Source organism: Poecilia reticulata, chromosome 10 (assembly GCF_904066995.2).
Source record: "Poecilia reticulata chromosome 10, P_reticulata-male-v2, whole genome shotgun sequence".
Taxonomy (NCBI): Eukaryota; Metazoa; Chordata; class Actinopteri; order Cyprinodontiformes; family Poeciliidae; genus Poecilia; species Poecilia reticulata.
Window position 1 is genome coordinate 31,037,351 of NC_088839.1, and position 20,772 is coordinate 31,058,122.

At 36.5% G+C, this 20,772-nt stretch overlaps 1 protein-coding gene across 9 annotated transcripts in view; it reads right to left on the reverse strand.

Annotated features, from left to right (window-relative positions):
• Positions 1 to 1,179: 1,179 nt before the first annotated feature.
• The window catches only part of gria2b (glutamate receptor, ionotropic, AMPA 2b), a 50,650-nt gene continuing 31,057 nt past the window's right edge, over positions 1,180 to 20,772 (reverse strand). The window contains exons 4-16 of one of the 9 annotated variants that reach the window (XM_008421071.3): positions 19,358 to 19,554; positions 17,803 to 17,856; positions 17,513 to 17,671; positions 16,126 to 16,293; positions 13,540 to 13,644; positions 13,051 to 13,155; positions 12,428 to 12,634; positions 11,876 to 12,243; positions 9,541 to 9,739; positions 7,370 to 7,617; positions 6,068 to 6,182; positions 3,872 to 4,006; positions 1,180 to 3,171 (exon numbers count right to left, since the gene is read on the reverse strand). In XM_008421071.3, the coding sequence (XP_008419293.1) occupies positions 3,145 to 3,171; positions 3,872 to 4,006; positions 6,068 to 6,182; positions 7,370 to 7,617; positions 9,541 to 9,739; positions 11,876 to 12,243; positions 12,428 to 12,634; positions 13,051 to 13,155; positions 13,540 to 13,644; positions 16,126 to 16,293; positions 17,513 to 17,671; positions 17,803 to 17,856; positions 19,358 to 19,554 (2,087 nt within the window). In that variant the 3' untranslated portion in view covers positions 1,180 to 3,144. Of the gene's footprint in view, positions 3,221 to 3,757; positions 4,007 to 4,397; positions 6,183 to 7,369; positions 7,618 to 9,540; positions 9,740 to 11,875; positions 12,244 to 12,427; positions 12,635 to 13,050; positions 13,156 to 13,539; positions 13,645 to 16,125; positions 16,294 to 17,512; positions 17,672 to 17,802; positions 17,857 to 19,357; positions 19,555 to 20,772 lie in introns of those variants that run through there. The other 8 variants (XM_081611898.1, XM_008421067.3, XM_008421064.3 and 5 more) reach the window with 8 other exon arrangements.

Sequence of the window (20,772 nt, forward strand, 5' to 3'; positions counted from 1 at the left end):
TGACACTGGTATTGTGTTATTTTATTTATGGGTAATCTAAAAATGAATTCTCTATTAGTGTAATGAAATTACCTTTCATTCAATTTCTCTCTACTCTCTTTTGTTTGATCCACTAAATGTGACACTCTTAAGATTTTTATTTTACAAAAATGACAGCGATTTTGTTTAATGAAAAATTATCTTTGACATAATTGTCTTTTCAGATTATCCGCAGCTGTACCACAAAAAAAATATTGCAGTATTTAAATTCAAAAGGATGAATTCATGTGGCTTTAGACTCTCTCCACATACAGGAATATAATTCAAGTGTGTTTATGGAAGCATTCATGATTTTGGCCAATGACTAATGAAAACCCAAAATTCTTAAAAAGTGAATATTGCATTAGAGTAATAGAGTTTTTAAATACACAATCAAAAAGAAGACTGGTGATTACAAACAACAGGTAAATGCTGAGGAAGCTAGTTGTTTACAGTGCTGCATCCAAGCACATTAAAAGAAAGTTTAGTGAAAGAAAAAAGTGTGGTAGAAGTTTGCTTGGGAAACAGGGATAACTGCAGTCTTGAAAGGATTTTAAAGCAATTGTAAAGATTCACAAAACATCTGAAATCAGCGCTTCAACATCCACCAAACCAAGACATGAACCACAACGATGACATGGTTGTCCATGTCTAGAACCATGTTTCTGATTCAGAAGATGTTTTAGATTTCTCCTGAACCAGAGACAATATCATATATCTTACTTTGACTTGGGAGGAAAAAAAAACTGGACGGTTGTTCAGATGAAAGTAAACTTTATATTCCATTTGGAAATGAGACCCAGAGTTTGGGTGAAGTGTAAAATTTTCAGTCAGTGATGATTTGGGAGCCATATCGTCTTCTGGTGTTGATGTTCAAAGACATACAACATATTCATCATTTTTTTGGATTGAACCACCGATTAATTACGCCTGTATTTCCCCAAAGATGATTAATCTACAAAGATGTTTTCTAAAATGACTCATTTGTGAGCTAATTAGCAGCTTGTGCCAGGTGTGTCCCGCCTCTCGCACAATGAGCCCCGTGAACCTGAGAGTATGACCGAATCACAGAAAGCTTAACGGACTGAATACACATGGGTCCACGCTGCTGAAAAACTCTGCAGGGTAAATAACATCAACCTTAACGAATAATACACAGAATAACAAGAAATCAGCAACTTTTATTTAGAAATAGTTTCCAAAAATAATGAAGTTAGCACACATTCCATATACAAAATGTCAGTGTTAATATGTAATGGAACTGAATAGCAACTATGGTTTGTTTATAATGTTGATTTGAAGAAACATTGAAAATAATACAGCTTAGGTTGAGTTTTGACAGGGAATTGAAGACAAATGTGCTAATTTAAAAAATAGTGCAAAACAGAAGTGAAAATAGTTTAAAAGCATTTTTAGAATGCTGACAAATAAATGTAGTATTTAATGGAAGCAAAGTAGCTTTTGTAACGGGACACAGTTTTTAAATATTTTAACTTTTTATATAAAATATATGATTTATGTATATATATTGTGTGTATATCTATATTTATATATGTATATGTCTTACATTATATTTCCAATTTCAAATAGGTAACCTCACAGTCTCAACAATAAAATGAAAACAAATGGCATTAATGAAATAAACGTATGTAGTATAATGTGGCAACGACATGCAACCGGCGCTACTTTATTGTCAGATCAATGCAAAAAATATGGAGACGGAAAAACAAAGCAAAAAGGCTATTGTTATTAGCACTGTCATTGCCACCAACTGTACACCTAGATACAAAAGTTACAGAATGTATCAGAGTCATTTACATTCACTGAGATGACAGTTATTTATTATAGTAAGACTATAGTTATACCTACTGGCACTAGAATTTGGCACTCTTACTTATTTGGCATTTTGGACCTTCACCTAAGCCATATGAAAGTGGATGCCTCCTCTTCATGTCCTCAGAATGTAATACTATAATACCGTATCATCCTGTTCATTGTTTTCCATTCATGGCATGTAAACAGATTATGTTTCTTCTTGAAAACAGAGCGGTAACTCTGGTCCTCGTCAGAAAAATTACAAACAGCAAAAGCACTGAAGCCAACAGAGACAAAAGAACAAAAGAAAATTGCTGCAACAACTCCAACAATAAAAAGCTAAGAAGGATTATTTCCAAATGTCAAGCATTGACATATAGATCATATCAACACCTAATGTTAAAGAATAAAATATACAGGAAAGTTTTTATTAAGAATTAATTACATGACTTTAAGATCTCACTCTCTTATGTAATGTTTTTGGCTTTCAAATTATGGAACTAGAAGCTGTTTAGTACTTTTTATCTGAACTCTCACGTTAAGTCGTTCATATCCAACCAGTATGTACGCAAGTTTATTTAAAAGCTATTCTGTGAAAATACATAAAAATATTTTTTTTTTACATTTTTTTCCTCTGCAAATTTTTTTTACAAAAAAAAAAAAAAAATCCATTTCACATCTTAATGGAGGTGATATCAAGTGTGCTTGAAAATCCAGTTTGGCGGGCGGGGGCTACAGAAACAGTTGTAATCAATAAATTGTCCCCTCCCTCTCTCACACTCACGCAGACACACACACACACACACGCACGCAAACACACACACACACACACGCACTTCCATTATTCAGGCACACAAATACAGCGGGGCTGACTGAATCGCTGACACCCAGGAGAAACTGCAGCCGTGAATCAAGCCCTTGCTTCTTTCTCAGTCCAGTTCAAGCAGGTAGGAAAGCATGACACCACAAGTCTAGAAAACAAAAGCCAACTGTTTATATTTCGAGTAAAATTCCACCCTTGAAGGGAAGCTATTTTATGGAAAATGTAGATAGAGAGCAACAGTAAAAGTCTTTGTGTGGAGAAAGAGAAATCTCTCTCATACCTTTACTTTTTCACAAGACAAACAAAAAAAAAAGTGCCAAAACAGAAACGAGGGACGAAAGAAAAAAAAAAAATCACTCTATTAAAACTGTTGTAAGGCACTCAGGAGTTTCTCAGTGATCAGGATAGATCTGTCAGGCTGACGTTTAGTCCCATGTCAGGTCTCACATACGGGACAGCGTGGACAGCTTTGGGAAACTCTGGAGTCATCACCCGACCATTCTCCCCAGTACTCCCTGTAACGGAAAGTCTCGCTTTATTCCTCATGGCATCCCCAAAGGTCACCTACAAAAGCACAGAAGCCACATGCACATCCAGACACAAGCCAGCCCAATCATCACACACACGCACACACACACGGATCCATACACAAACAAGAAAGCAACATGTTAGACGGATGCGTCTGACCACATCAAAATGCTTAAGAGATTATAGATACACAAATATGAGAATGTAGATGAGAACTTAACGTGAGGTCTGTGATTAACACAATGCAAGATGCAAATGATCATGTAAAGGTTTCTGCATGGTCATTGCAAGCATTATTGTTGAAGTACGTTACTAGGACAGAGGTATTAACAAGCATGGCCATCAACAGTCATACATGAAAATGGTTTCAAAGAGGAAGAGAACATAAATTAACAAACACAATTTTTATGCTTGTAAAAAAGGGGGAGTATCGCTTTCTCTCATTAAAATCATAAATCACCAGTACATACGATCCGTTGGCCAACCTCTTCACTCACTAACACTGAAGGATGGAACGGATGGAGCCAAAAAAGCGTGCATTTGGGGGGAATTTATGAAAACCTCGATCCCTACCCCCTAAATTTTTACACTTTCGATCCCATATACGTTGTAACCTTCCTTATAAGTTGCAAAATTCTGTGAATTCTGCGAGGAAGTTGGATTAATATTCTGTGCATTCTTTGCCACCTTCATTCGTTTCGCCTCGGCTCGGGACTTGTAACAGAACTCAATCAAGGCCACCAGCATGGCCAAACCGAGTCCGCCGACCAGAATGTAGAAGACCCCAGCCACGTTGCTCAGGCTTAGGGCACTGGTCTTCTCCTGCAGGACGGACACGAGATCAGGATTAGTGTATGGGGGCAGTGGTAAAATCTGAGTTTTAAAAGTAAATAATTTAAAAAAGATGTACGTCAATGATTAAAATTAAAATAAAAAAAATCAAACAACAACAACAAAAAAACAACACAATCACAGCAATTACTGAAACATACACAAAATGCACCACAACATGAAATAATCTGGATTACTTTGTCTACAAATAATATTTAAAAAGCACAGAAAACAACAACAAATAACACATCAGTTATTTTTTTAAAGTTGGGGTAAATTCAAAGCAATGTGGTGGGTGTGGTTAGTCAATTAAAATGAAATGTAGCAGCATAAAACATCACTGTGTTGTGGATCTACATCAGAAATTTGTTCTCTATGAGGACCATTTACATGGGTTGCCCATTAGAAAGGGCTAAGCTGTTACAAACGTGCTCAAAGACCTTTACTTAAAGACAGACAAGAGGGGGACAGACTATTAAAAACCAATCAGGTTTGGACACATACAGTACAATAAGCTCTTTTAGGCCCATTAAACACCCATGTATTCATTTAAAGTGGATGCCAAATGGATACATAGGGATCTACCTCATCAAAGTGGTGCACAGTTTATCCTTGAGTGGAAAAGTGACAACACAACAGCCATACACACAGTTCTTTCTATCTTTTTCTTTTGTTCAGTTTTTATTTCACATGCAACAACAGAAAAGTGAGGCATCAAGGAAAAGACACAAGTGCTAGTTGAAGAAAAAGAAGCAGAAAAAAGGATCATTTTATGCTAACTGGTGTCATTTAATCATGACAGACTGGAAAAGGAAGGTGAAGGAGCTTTATTTTGGGAATTTTTTTTTTAAATGGTGGCTTTATAATAATTTTCAGCACACTTAAAGAGCTGCAAGATAAACAAGTAAGGAAGCACAAAAAGAAAAAAAAACACAAAACAAACATTGCTAGACATTAACACACAGCAGTACACATACAGACATTTAACAGCATTGGACACCCTTTATAGATGGTCCAAAGTTCTGCCAATTACTGTCAAATTTTAGCATTTGGTGCTTTGATTTTCTGGTTTTGTGTAGCTGCAGCCAAATAATTAAAATCATTAAGATATAGTAAATATATCAAAGCTTTTTTGTAAGAAAAAAGCTTTTCATTTCATTTGTATTTGCAAGTGCGAAGCTGGAAAAGGAGAATTTTAAGGGTCATTTTGATAAAGGAGTGCACATTAATAATGACATTGCATGCATTACTGTAATATAAAATATATATATATGATATTAATCATTAGTAGGTCTGCAGGCATTAGTAAATTACATTTTACCAAGGCATCTCATGCTATGTTTGTGCATTTGCTTGAAATGATTTATCATTACTTTAAATGGGGTCATTCCCAATAATTATGAATGTGCTTGAATCACATAGAACCTGCAGCGACTAACCTTACTTCCAGAGTCCTTGGCTCCACATTCACCTTTATCGTACCACCATTTGTTTTTCAGCTTGTCTAAGACGCCTTGTTCACTGAGTTTCAATACTGCAAGGTTTACTGGCGTTCTTCACGTGGAAAATAACATAAATAACATTAAAAATGTTATTTTATGTTATTATTACATTTACACTGATTCAAGTTTTTTTCTCTCTCTCTCTTTGATTCTCTTTTCTTACATTTCTTTCTCTTCTTTCTGTTACAGTGGCGATAGACATTGATGCGCCATTTGGCCTAAGCAAATGCGAGTTTTGCAGAGCCAAATGTGCATTAACGTATCGCCCGAAGTAAGCAGCAAGAGCAGCAGCCATACTGCAAGAACAAATGCAGTGAAGCCAATTAGGTGAGTCCAAGCTACACAAACTTCCACGTGCATCTGCTAAACTTTCCTCATTGTATTGAATGTGTAACAGCTGTGACTAACAGGGGTGAGGTTTGCTCGCTGTGCAGCTGATTCAGCAGGTGACTGGTCTGCTGTCAGTGCAGATTGGGATCCTGCGCTGGTTTGCTGCTTACTTTTCAGGAGTTGCAATGAGTTACCCATCAGTTTGCTCACTGGGGCTGACCTTGGAATCACCTCCCCCGCTGCCGCACTCTCCTTTGTCGTACCACCATTTGTTTTTCAATTTGTCCAACAGGCCTTGCTCATTCAGTTTTAGTACAGCGAGGTTAACCGCATTTCTTGAAACGATAAAACATACTTGTAAGACAAGGTGAGCCACTTACAAATAGACTATTACTCCCTTAGAGGTATTTAAGAAAACTCTATGTACTAAAATATCTGGATTATCCCCTCCCCTCTAATAAATAGGAAGTTTAATTATGTAAACAGGATCAAATCTGAGTGTAACAACGTTTGTCAAAGGTGGCAGAGCTTATCTATAACACAAAAGAGAGGACAGAGGGCTAAAACTTGGGGGGACTAGGGGCTACAGCAACGTACTCACATCCATAACATACATATAACAGTGTCTGGCAAGTGACCCCACTAAAAGAGAGACAGCAAAACAGCAGTAATGGGGAAAAATGGTTAGACCTGATGAAAATATGCCAAAGAGCATGCAACATTTCCTAACATTTTACCCTCTAGAAACGTAGTTGTCAATAAAATGAGTTCTTAGCAAGTCAGAAATTGTTTGTATCTTAAAATATATCAAAATAGCTTCAAACATCATTATATAATTATGCATATAAAATACATTTTGAAACCCAAGCAGTAACACAGTTCGGAGGGTGTAAACTTTTTTTTTCATGTTCAATTTTTCCACAAAGGAAAGATTCATCAAATAGTTAAATAAAATCAGTGTACTGCAGGGGTTTAAGAAAAATAGCAAGAAAAATCACAATTCAACATTTCTAACAAGCTAACAAAGACTACGTATAGAAATGCATTCAAACTATGTAATCATAAAAAGTCAAGGTGAAAATAGAGAACATATAAAATGGTAGGTTCAGTAAACATGGTAAAAAGCAGAAGCTAGAACAGATACAGCAGAGGAGAGTGGTCTATGTGTGCAATAGATAGATGAAGCAATTCCAAATCTTTTAAATCTGCATCCAAACTTAGCAATGTTACTGATTAATGGCAACAGGCTCAAAAGAAACCTGATCAAATTCAAAGTCAATAATAATTTGGAAATATTCCACAGTGGACTATTCAATTAATTAAATATTTACATGTCATTATTGTTGTTTTGCAATTTATGGACTTACAATAAATTGCAATGTTTCCTTTCTTTTTTTTAAAGAAATGTAGGGAAGGTTACCTCATCTCCTTTATACAAACCAGAGACACATAAGCAAAGCTACATCAGGGTAGGTGGGATACTATAACAACATTGGACACATTGTTATACTATTCCACCCACCTTAATGAGGATCCTTTCGGCGTGGCGATCCCGTAGCCTTTGGAGTCCAGGTTACCTCCCACCTTCATGGTGTCGCAGGGCTTCCGCTGCTCGATGTATTCGTTCATGGTGGACTCCAGCAGGTAGGCGTACTTCCCTTTAGACTTGCGGACTCTCTGGACCCCTTCGGCTGTGGTTTTTACAAAGACAGAGGGTTCTGCGCTGCGCATGTATGTCCACATTTTGTCAAAGAGGGCAATTTTTGAGCGCTGGGTTGAGGAAAAAAAAAACAGTGACAAGAAAAGTGAGTAAATACATTTCTAAATGATTTCAACAACTTCAGCCAACTTCTCACTTTTTACTGAACATCTTCAAATTTTGCAGTCCCATGAAAAAGTGTTTATCCCTGTAAAGATTTCTCATTTCCCCTTGAAGACAAATAGCACAAAAAATGGTATGAAACATTATAATGCCTTAAACCCAATAACTACAAGTGTCACCTATGGTAAACTTTCACACTACTTTGGAGGAATTGTGACCCACTCTTTAGTTTTAATTCAGTGAAATTGAGGTTTTCAAACCTAAACTGCCTCAGCAATTTTTCTGTGGAACACAACTCCAACTTATTTGTGGAAATTTGCCTATTTGCATGTTTCTTTTGGAAGAAAGAGAGAAATTCAGTTTAGGAAGCTGAACTATTTCAAACCGCGGTGCTACTTGACATCCTTTGGTGGAAGTTTATAAAGTCAATCCAGGAAACACATTCATTTTTCTTTCTGATTAGCAATAACTCCAAGAGCGAAGACAACACAGACTGTGAATGTTAGCTTCTGCAGTAGTGTAGTGCTTAAACTATTAAAATATGCAGCTTTGGACATTTTTAGAGGATGACTCTGCTCCCTAATCCCTGCAAATTCAGGGGTCTACTGGACCATGACCAGTTTCTAATGCAGGTTTAATGTCAGTTCAGATATATTCTGATTTTTTCATCTCATCAGTTTGAGAATATTTTTCCTGAAACCCTAATCATCAAAACTAGCTTAAAAAAGTGAGGCGGGTCTTTGTGTTCTTTTAGCTTAGCAGTGGTTTTCACCTTGTATCTCAACTGTGACCTTCCAGGGGAAAGTGAGGCCTGCTGAGCTTTAGATGTTGTTCTGGTTTCATTTCTGAACGATTGGTAGTTCACCTTTGTGCTCTTGAATTAATTATGTTTGGCCAGACACTTCTGGGAAGGTTAACCACTGTTCTATGTTTTCTCCAATAGCAGTTGGCTGAAGTTCCAAAGCCTTAAAAATTGCTTTGTTATCTTTTTGAGACTGATAGATTATCATGGCTCTAATGAAGACACATATAGGGTTGAAACGTTAGTCTCCAGACGGTTTGCACAGCAAAGCTGAAAAATGATCAGAGAGCTCCGGCCCTCTCTGCCTTTGCAAGTTTGACATCATTCAGTTGTGCAGCAACTAATTCAGCCACTTCTTGTGGAAAGATGTGCAGACTGCTTCAACTTGATAGATTTTCATGGCTTTGTTTCTCATCTATTATTGAATTTTTTATATAGAGGAATGATATATGATGAACATGGGTTGCCCATTAGAAAGGGCAAGTCTGCTACAGAGGGAGGACACACTGCAAAAATCCAATGAGGGTGTCACTTACAGAGTACAGTGAGCTTTGATTGGCCTGTTGCACAATGTAATGAAATCTACTGCATCACAATGACATGCAACAGCTTTTTTTCCCTTTTATTTAAAAATATATATGGATACTTCATATTATTATAAAAGGTCTTGATTTAGTAGTTTAGAATTAAAGACATCTTGGTACGGCAAGTGAAACTGACCAAAAAAGAGTGATTAATCAGTCAGTCTGGGATTTTACTAGGAGATGGTTACATTTTAATGAATGGAAATGTTTTTTGGTTGTTGTTGTTGTTCATTTTTCTTCAGAAATGTAATTAAAATAATTTAAAAGTTGCTTCTTTTATTCACGTAGCTCATCACTAATGACATTTCAGTAAGACAAAAGAGCAGAACCATCAGAAATCTGTAAGAGGGACAATACTTATTCAATGCGCTGTATGAACAAACATTTGAGGCGTTTACTGCCTTTACAGACTTGAATGAGAGGAAACGGCTGAAAGTAGTGGTTTCCATGGCAACAGACAAAGGAAAAAGCTGAGAGTCTCCTACCCTGAAAAACTCTTTAGTGGAGCCAGAGTCCAGAGTTCCATATGCTATCTCCGTCTGTTTGGCCAGATCCTCCGCACTTTCAATGGGAGAAACCATCCTCTCCACAGTCAGAAAGGCAGCCAGGTTAGCCGTGTAGGAGGAGATGATGATTAGAGTAAAGAACCACCAGACGCCACCAACAATACGCCCAGACAGGGATCTACGGCGGGAAAGAAAACAAAGATAAACAAAAGGATTTATCCTCCAACAATCTGTATCAGCAAGATCTTCTTCTGCTTCAATTTATTGACATTAAGCTACTTGATCTTCAACCTTCTGTCAAGCTTTTAAAAAAATATTTTTTAATCATTAACAAGTCATGTGCAGTTTAGCATTTTCCCCCTAAAGTTTAAGCAAGACAACAATTGAAGAGGTAATAAAAAAGTTTCTGTGTCTCTTGTAAATGTGACACTTGTGAGCTTAGCCCTTTTGAACTTTGATCAAAGTTCAAAAGTTTAAGCAGTTGAACTACATGTCCTAATTCGGCAACACAATTGTTGGGAAACAAGCAACATTGATTTGGAGTCATGTTGACACCTTTCACATCATCAGAGTGTGATGTAAAGGGTACGTCAACTCATCAGCTGATTCATCTCTGGAGCTCTAACCTCACTGCTCAGCACTGGTCTCAACTCTCACAGGCTTTCAGTTCATCTATGTTCAAATAGATGAACTATTTGAACCTAGTTCAATTTCTTTAGAAACATTGACTCTGTTACACAAACTCTAAACTTATTGTAAATATTCTCCTGAACTGGGTTGTGAACAGAAATGCATCTTGATTGTGTTTGTTTTTCTTCAGCTGCTAGGTTAGAAATCATGGCACGCGATAAGAGCTTTTACCCACAGGGTTCTCACACTCAGCAGATACAAAAGACCATTTATTTGTACAATATGTGAGTCATTACTTTGGCTGCTAAAACACAGAAGTGATGCATTTGCTAAAGCCGTAATTGTTCTAAGTTTTACATTTTAATTGATGAGTGGGACGATTTTTTATGCATCGGGAAAAGAACGAATCTGGGCTGTCACTGTGCTGTCTATGGATCAAACTGGGTCAATCTGTGTAAGGTGTCACATATATTTAATCTGAAAACCAATCAGAGCCATCGGGTTGCCACTGTTCTTTGAAACATTTTGAAAATCCACTTCTCCATGTGAATGGCTCAGTAATTTTATTTCTGTTTTTATTGCAAAATATAAAATACTTGCATAACAATTTTGATTTGGTATGGAAATGTTGTTGTAAGGATGATTAATCAATTTATTTCCATGCTTTAGATATGAATTTGTATGATTAGTACCTGCCAGCAAGCAATGTTTGATTTACAGGATTAAGCTTTAAACCACTAATGAGCGGAAAATAACTTTTCAGTATTTTTAGAAGTGGAGACACAAACCCTTCCCTTCCCCCACCTGTTGCTTTAAAATGACAGGAAGGTACCTAACAGAAGACCTGATGATAAGAAAGAAAAATTGGTTCCAGTTGCAAAAAGCACAAAAATAAAAACTTCCATGCATTGTCCTTATGAGTAAATGCTGTTTTAGAAATCCAGGTGTAAGCTCAAAGTGGCATATCTGTAATGCAACAAGCGACAGGCTGCACAGCCAAACAGGTGACCAATTAATTAACCGGCTAATTTTAGCAAGTTAAACTTATGTCATCCAATAAAAAACAGGTGGAAAAAATGTGATGTATTCTGTGCTATAAAACTATAAATACATTTAGTGTGCATTCTATACATTACGTTTATGTATTAGTTTTTTTTTTAGAAGATGTAAGAAAAATAGTAAAAATAACCTCTGGCATTGATAAAGTTTTAGTCTTTGGGCTTTACTTAAAAGACTTAAACTCTGAGAAAGCACTAAGATAATTAAAGCATAGTTGAGGATCTGCCAACATAAGCATATTGTTAGGACACAGAATACCGCCGAGGCCAAAACAGCTCTAGTTCAATTGTATCAATACTGATAGAAAGGTATTTTAACTGAATCAAAAGTTGGCATGAAATATAGAGGTCTTTTCCTGTAGATAATTACCAAACGAAATTATTATAATTGTTTTTCAGCTGGACATTGTAAAGTACCAACATTAATAAAATGCTGGAGATTTCTTACATAACTCCTTCAATCACATTACACACTTACAAAATTAGTCAAAGCAGAAAGAAGAAAAGACTTATGAGAAAAAACAAAAAACAAGGAGAAAAAGTTAGAAAGCAAATGTAAATGTATAGTTTAATTCCAGTTCGTTCTTGTGTTCAGCAATTAGCAGGCTGATTGTTTGTTAACCTACCTGGGAGAAATGTCACATCCTTGTCTCATGAAGGCTCCAAGCGAGAACCACAGGCTGTTAAATATGCCAAACTCGTTAGTCGACTCATTGGTCTGGATCTGGCCGTCTTCGTACTCCTCAGTGTGCCACTCGTATGGGCTGAAGCGGCTGACAAGAAACAGCACCACGCTGACGCCGATGTAGGCAAAAACGATGCACATCCAGATCTCATAGGCCAGCGGGTCCAAGAAAGAAAACACTCCGGGTTTGGATTTCTGAGGTTTCTTGATCATGATGGAGATTCCCAGAGACATAAAAGGCTTAGAGAAGTCAATCACTTCCTCTCGCACCAATGTTATGGTCAAGGGCGCCACTGCGATATCTGCTTTCTGTCAAACCAGAAGAATAAAACAGCAAAAAGATTCATCTTGCTGAAAACCACAAACTTTTAAAAACTTCAAATATCAGTTGAATAAAACCATTTTTATAGGGATGGGGTGAATTAGTAAAATGTGTGTTACAAGGTATCTACTAACACTTATTAAGGCCATGCAGTCAGGATGTATAACTTACACCATACACCAACTCCCCAACCATTCCATTCCAGATTTTGGTTTCTGCATCTCTGGCTCCGTACTTTCCATCACCCACGATTCTCAGCTCATACTTGAAGCCGCAGTGTTTGGCTATCTCTGCAGCCAGATCAACGCAGTAACCCTCGTAGCGTTCGTTGTCCACAAACTGGTCGGCGTTCTTTTTCAGCATGACATACGGAGCTTCCTGAAGGAGGAGAACAGGGCTGAATTACAATGAGGGAATTGGCTTCAGACTAAGTATTTTCCCCAGGTTTAATGTTCATCAGCTGGCCTCATGGCACCAATTAAATGCTTCTCTGCAGCATCACTTATAAACGCATCATAAAACACTTGTCAAAGTCTATCAGTTATAAACAAATCATTCATAACTGATAAATTGTTGTGATACTTACTGTCAGTTGTCTTTACCTTTTTCATATTTCTATGCTCAAATTTCAACATATTTCTTTCCGAATTTGTGTTCTTTGTTATTTTAAGGTCACTTTCACTGTTTTTTTGGTGTCAGTCATTTAGTTATGTTTTACTTTTGCATTGACAAAGAAAATGTAAACAGATGATGCCAAAAAAATCGAAATAAAATGAAATCATCCTAAAAATTACCAAAATGGTGGTGACAACAACTGTTTTGTTTCCCCCGATTGTGTCGTTGCTGGAGATATCTTTTTTGGTCACAACCATTTTGTTGTTTTCATTCCAGAATCCAATCTACAGGGAGAAAAAAGTAGAATATTTATGAGCTACAATGACATTGCAAATTTAGAGAAAAGTACACAACAGGGAATTACCATGCAAATAATCACAAAATTTATAGGGAAAATAATTTTTTTATTGATCTTTTTAATCAAATAAAAGTATTTTTTGTTACATCATGCAAAAAATATTCACAATATTAAGAGTAAAAAAAATGGACACAAAAATCCGACATTTCATTAGATAGATTTTTGCTTCATTGGATACATATTCAGTTAGACGACACCATGCAAAACCCCCCAAATAAAAACAGAAAAATAAAACCATGACACAAGCAACTAGTAGGAGCAGTTCTTGTAAACCTTTGAATCTTGCTATGAGGACATTTTAGACACTTACCTTCACAGGACCATTATCCGTTAACTCCATCACACCCACTGTGTAATTGAGTCTCTTTCCATGTTGATCAAACTGGATGTTTCCAGAAAGGCCGTCCACATTCACCTGGCGGACACAAAGGAAAACATTTTTTTTTTTTTTTTTTTTACATCTTTAGCCGCTTTTAAACATGTATCCAAACTTCAAAATGATTTTAAATGTCCATGTTAAAGATGGGAAAGAATTTTATTTGAGCTTGCCAATCCAGAGTTATTGTTCATGACGGTTAGGTGGAACAATTTATAAAAAGACATAATGAAGCAGGATCGTGTGTCTTCTGTTTAACATCTCAAATGGATGCTGATATTTGTCATTCCTGTCTCTATCACTTGATAACCTTTTAAAAACCTGATTTTCATCATATTTTAATCCAAGAAATACTCAGAAATATTTTATAATTAACCTTGCAAGTGTTTTTTATGCAAAGAGGAAAACTTAGCAGCATACATGAACGGTTGTGTTGTATGGTGACTGCTGGTAGTTTTACCAACTAAGCAAACCTTTCTAAAGTAAATATGATAAATTTATATGTAGCTGATTACTTGTGGCACAGAAAAGGTTTGCAAAGTACATTAATAGTCACAAGCCTTCATTTGCTGTATCTAAGAGAAAGACATTGTTTGTCATCTATAGAAATATAACTTGGGATTATTGGGAGCAACAGCTTCAGGAAGGTGTCATGGCTACACAGAAACGATGGGCCAGGCGTTGCTTGTCAATAACGAGGAAGATAAATATCATTTTTAAAATATAATATAAAGATGTCAATGACATTAAGGGGAGTTTTGAAAATAATAGTGGAAAAAGTACATCACAAGTAGGTAAAGTGAAGTTTAGATGAATATTTTAATTGTAAGATCAGCCTATTTAACATTCAAAGACTTCAGAAATATGCCCTTCTAGCACTTATCCCCATTTAGACAGTAACTGTATCTTCAGATGACTTTTGTTCTCCGTGTTATTCGATTAATCTGTTTTCTTTTGAATCTGCACATAGTTTGGTATGTTATTAATGCCACAAAATGGAAAACATGTCAGAGAAAAGAAGACATATTGGCACTACTGTATCTATCAAACTTACTTTATATAAATTTTTCAGCAGAATGCTTTGTTTTTGTATTTCCTTGAAATACAAAAACAAAGCATCATTCTCAGTAAACACGCATGAATAATGCAAGCTAAAAACCTCAGTCTTTGATCAATCTCTTTGTCTTTGGAATAATTTCAGCTTTTTTTGGGTGCATTTTCTAAGGGAGAGCTCCTGTTGCCACGGCAACAGGTCCTCACCAGTTCAACTGGTGAGCCTTGTTGTGAATGCATTTTGGCATCACAGAGCATGAGATGAATAATACTACGCCTCGTGTTGGGATTCTCTCTCTGTCATGCTCGGCCCATTCGGAAATGAGTAGAACATTTAGAAAATACTCTTCTGATGGTAGATTGATTCCTGCATGTGTCAGTGTGTGGCCACTGCTGGATGTATTCACACTAATCAGCTGATTAGTTTAAGAGCTGGTGTACATAACTGACACATTAAAATGTAAAGGATTCATCACTAAGATAAATATTGGAATGCTGAGAAAAAAACAACAACTTTGACCTTCCTTAGCTAGAACAATACATGAACGGTTGTGTTCATGTATTGAACACAACCGTTCAATAATACAACTGTGCATTCTCACCAGCCTTGCTTAATTGAACTCTGTGTGGTTCATTTGATTAGAAAGTCTGGGTTATTCGTGGAGGTGTAAATGTGCAACTCTGTCGTGAATCAAAAAAGCTAATTTTTGTTGCACCTAAAAACCAAAATTCGCTGGTTTTTGGTTTTATATACAAACTTCTTGTGAAGGTCTCAGTTCATGTACACATGTACATGAGACCTTCATAAGTGTAAGGAAGGTCCTACCTTCCTTAATAGGAAGGTAGGAAGTCCTGCCTTCCTAGTAGGAAGGTAGGAAGGTACCTTACACATGTAAGGAAGGTAGGACTCTCTTCAGACTCTAAAGTTTTGTAAATATTGGGTTTAACACACAGTTGAAGTTAGATGTAAATAAGTCCAGATGGTTTATATGTAAACAACCATCAAACAGACAGAGAGCGTACTTCCTTTTTAACAAGACTATGGTCACAGCTGCAGGCAGTGCTTGTACACGTATTGAAGTACTGAGTCAGTGATTTCCAGTCAGTGAGTCAGCAACTTTCAACAAAAATTGCAAGAGGATGTCATTTATAGCTGACATTTGGTTGTATATTCTGGAGTATCCTGCTTGCACATATCTGACTGGTAAACGGTAAATACTATTCTAAACAGCTCTTACAACGCTTTAGTTTTCCCTGCAAGGTCATTATTACTAACTGAACTCTGATTGGAAGGCGCATGTATGAGAGTTAATTGGCAACATCGACTGAATACAGGAAACAAATGAACTGCAAATGTCAATTATTAATTTAGAATATAATCCAAAGCATCCAAAATAATTGGTGTCATTTCCAAATACATTTTAATTTTGTTCAAGTTATGATAGGAGCCTGTAGGAGGACAGTTACCTGTTTCAGGGCTCGCTCTATTTCCACTCCCTGAGCCCAAGGCACAGCTGGATTAGCCAGACAGTCCCCTGTGTTGGCCCTCCTCGTGAAGTCAACGCGCTGCTTGTGAAGGTATCTGAAGGCTTCTGTCATCACCTGAACAGCATCGTAGGTCAGCGCTGATGTGTACTAAAACAGACAAAATAAGACATGATTTCTTTACAAAATGTTTAGAAGTCCCAGGCCAACATTAAACTAACAGATACCTCACAAATTCTAAGTAAACCTGATTCTAATTCTGAGCTACATCTCCTGCAGTCAGCAGGCCAGAGACCCTGGAAAGGTCACCAGTCCATCACAGGACAACACAGAGATTCAGCCATGCAGACACTCACTCCTGCAGGTAATTTAGAAAGAACAATTGATCCTAGTCATTTGGCAAAAGCTGAATTGTAGGAGAAAGCTGGAGAACCGAGAAAGAAGCCATGCATGCAGGACCACAGTGCAACTGAGTCACCATGCAGAACAGTAATATATAAATTAAAATAAAATCTGTTTCTGTGCTGGACTGGTTTGGTTTGCAACACAGCATGCAGACTAAAATAGAATGTGATTTTAACAATATCCGCTTCTCCATCGTCAATGTTAACGGTTCTACTGCAGCTTGGAGCGTCTCCATGAGGTTCATCAGCGACGTATTATATGGAAAATTTATAAGGAAATACAAATACGGGAGCATGTCGGGGCAGAGGGGTAAAATACGGCAGCTTCCCGACCAAAACAGGAGACTTGACAGGCATGCAGGACAGACTGGGGCAGAACTGGTCAAAGCAGTGGAGAAATGACAAATGATAAAAGTTAAGTTTGCAGTTTTGTTCCCTGCATTATCATTTTTGTGTAAACTAGATTCTTTCCACTCCATTTACCTTTGATATTTAGCTATTGAATTTTGCTCTAATACATATAGATCCCACATTTTGAATCCAAAGTCAACTTGTTTTTCCTGACAGAATAATTGGACAGTTTCTTGTTGTAACTGTGATACATTAACACAGGATGGCGATTATGAAACACCAAAATAAATATTTTCTTCCCAAGGTTTCATCATCCCAAACCCTGAAGCTGCTCTGGCTCATCATCTTTCCAATATGCATTATTGTCATAATTAGAAACAAGATAACATGTTATTTTATTTTTTTCATATAATGAACCTTTATAATTTACTTTGTGTGCCAACATTTACTAGACCCTGTTATTTTATTATTCAATAATTTAGCATTATTATTTATTTGTTCCATTTTCAAATGTAAAAAATAAAAAAAATAAGAGAATTTATGTCATACATTGCAATAGAATCCTTTAAAAGAAAAATGGAATCAAATAAAACGGTTGAATGCTTTAAGCTCACCCGTATTTTGCTGTCTGCTCCTGGATATTCCTTCTCCTCCAGTGCTTCCCACCGTTGGTTAAACTTTGAGACCAAAGGTTCTTCGAAATCAACAATCTGGAAGCCTGACACGTTAGCGCCACCATACTGAATTTTGGAAAGGTCTCCATCAACAAAACCCTGAAAGCAGAATAGAAATAATGTATTCTGGGATTGTTGTCTAAATGTAGGGAAACACATTGATTTAGAAAACTGTGTGGAAATATAAAGGAGGAACATTAGACAAACTGGAGAAACATGTTTAAACTCACCAGATTAGCTATGATGTAGTGATAGCCTTTAATATGTTGGCCAATTTTGATGACCTGCAGGATTATAAACATATATGGAAGAATTCAGCAAATCATATTATTACAGTAACTATGACTTTATATAGGATAATTTGAGACAATTTGTTGCGACTAAACACAGTAAATACTAAATAAAATTTTTAAATAATGGAACTATTATTTACAGAAGAGGATTAGGGCCACTGAAAAAAATTAATAAAACAGTTCTGACTTTAATCTCAGAATTCTGAGATTAAAGTCAGAATTCTGAGTTTAATTCTGAGTTTAAAGTCAGAATTCTGAGTTTATTCTCAGAATTCTGACTTTAATCTCAGAAGTCAGAATTCTGAGAGTCAGAATTCTGAGAAAAAGTCAGAATTCTGAGATTAAAGTCAGAAGTCAGAATTCTGAGATTAAAGTCAGAATTCTGAGAAAAAGTCAGAATTCTGAGAAAAAGTCAGAAGTCAGAATTCTGACTTTAATCTCAGAACTGTTTTATTTTTTTTTTTCAGTGGCCCTAATCCTCTTCTGTAATTATTCCTGTATTGGCTAATTTTCATCATAAAACAATTAATTCACAAAAAGCAGATGTAAAACATGTCAAATATAAAACACTACATACCTACAGTAAAGAAAAACAAATATTTCTAAACATTGATGTACAGCAGGTAAAATAAGTATTGAACACATCACCATTTTTAATTGTAAAAATATTTCTAAAGGTTTAATTGACAATACATTTTCATCAGGTGTTGTAATAACCAAACTAATCCATACATAGAAAGAGTCAAAGCAAGTAGGTTCAGAAGTTAAGCTATGTCTAATAATGGAAAATAGCAAAAGGAAAATTATTGAACACAAGCAAAAAATAAAAATATTTAAAAAATCACTGATTGACAAATCAGTGAAAAGATGGAAAACTGCAACTTTGAGACTAGAAAATAACAACTAAAATTTTTGCCAGAACAGATTTTCTGAAGAGGCGACTGGCTGCAGACGCTTAGCAGTGATTTGCTAAAATGATGTTTCTAACCGCTAATGTTCATCAATAATGAGTAAAAATTTAAATAAAAAACACCTTGTTCATCTCCATTTGTATCACCTTTAATTGAAGTCTTGCTTACAGACTAAACATGCAGTCAGTCTAATTATTCTGGTTCAAATTTAAATCAGTGGAAGGTTCTAGTTCATCAGGGATTGTTTTTTGTGAATGGGTTTATTATAACTGAATGTAATTTCTGGTCTGCTGGGTAATTCTGCTATAATTGAGTTGTTATTGTTCCTTGCTTTCAAGTTTTTTCCCTACTTGTTTTAATTATTGCGTCTATTTCCACATTAATGGAATATTTTAATTAAATGAAGGTTGAAATTCACTTAAACAGCAAGCGACAAAGAACCAGCATGCAAAAGTTTCTGTAGCGGACTCATAAATAAGAATCGCTACACAATTCATGATTATACAACACTCTGCTCAAACCTATTGCTCACACTTGTCTGTCCACAGAGCACATTTAGAAAACTGCACAGCATGTAGCACCTGCTCCATGATGTCCTTCACTTTGTCCTGTTCGCAGTCCAGGATCACCCTCCTCTCTTTCTTGCTCTCCAGATCTTGGAAGAGTGAGCGGTAAGCTTCGTCCTTCTTCTCATCTTTGAGGTTTCCCACATTGATGGCCGTCACATGCCACTCCTTTATTGCTGCGATGTCCAGAACAACCTGCAGAGTGGTCAGGCCTGGAGACAGAATTAACAGAGAATTATTTAATAAACTTCAAACTGTGACAGAAACATTAAACAACCATCCAAAGGTAAGTGCTGGATGTTCTGAACATATTATTTTCCACCAAAAAGTTCTAACCTGAAATAAAGCACATGATATTTAACCTTAAAGTATAACCAACCCCAAATCAACTTTTTTCAGGTAAACTCTCTAAATTGACTTGTAAGTGTTCTATCTTTATATGTTTGTACACATTTTAACATGTTTGTGTAAATTTGTTTAGTTCTCTGCAATATTTTGCCTAAAGCCGTCTCAGTGCTGCCCTCCTGGGGTTGAATGGTGGCCACAGTACCACGTTCGGTATCATTTGGGTCCACAACATCACCCAAACACAGCCGATGAAGGAGAGAACGTCTGACTGCAGCTGCATTCTGAGGATTTTAATTTCCCTTCTGTCCACCACACCAGACTGAAGTGACTTTTTAGGGCAACTGGCAAAATAAAGTGCAGACAGAGATATAGAGGTTTCACAAACACCATCACTGCATGGTCCATGAAATGAAGTCAGAATCAATGCTGATCAGAACCAACACCTGTCCTGGATGCTACAGTGTTTTACATTACAGTATTTGTCACAAGTGGATTTGCAGACAATGGCAAATATATATGGAGAGACTTGGCTCATCACTTCTAAAACCCCCTATGGGATTCTATCTCCTGCAGTCAGACACATTACTACTCAAGTCCTACTCCTCACTGGACAAATGACTGTAATTATTCACCATATGAACTCAGCTTTGAGATTTTGAAATGGTTCCTTCTGGTTTTTTTACGGATGTTGTGTTATGCGTTGATGTCTGAGTTCAGCATTTGAAGTGCAACATCTCCTTCACAACATAGCGACTCTTCTGGAACTTTTCTTTGCTTCTTGGACATTTTTTCACACAGAATCAGATAATAAACATTATGCATCATTAACTACAACCATCAGCAACAAGAATTTCTTAAAAAATATAGAGATACACCCTTTTTATCTTTATGTGAAATGTAACATTAAGATTTTCATAAATACTGAATAAACTGGCTGTTGATGTTTTACAGTCACTTCCTAACTTATGTAAATGTCTCTGATGAGTCACAGTTGCTCTGCCATGTACCTGAAAAACATGTGGGAGGAAAATGGCTGCAGCAAACAATGCACTCAACTACATCAGTACTGCTGATGTCTGATA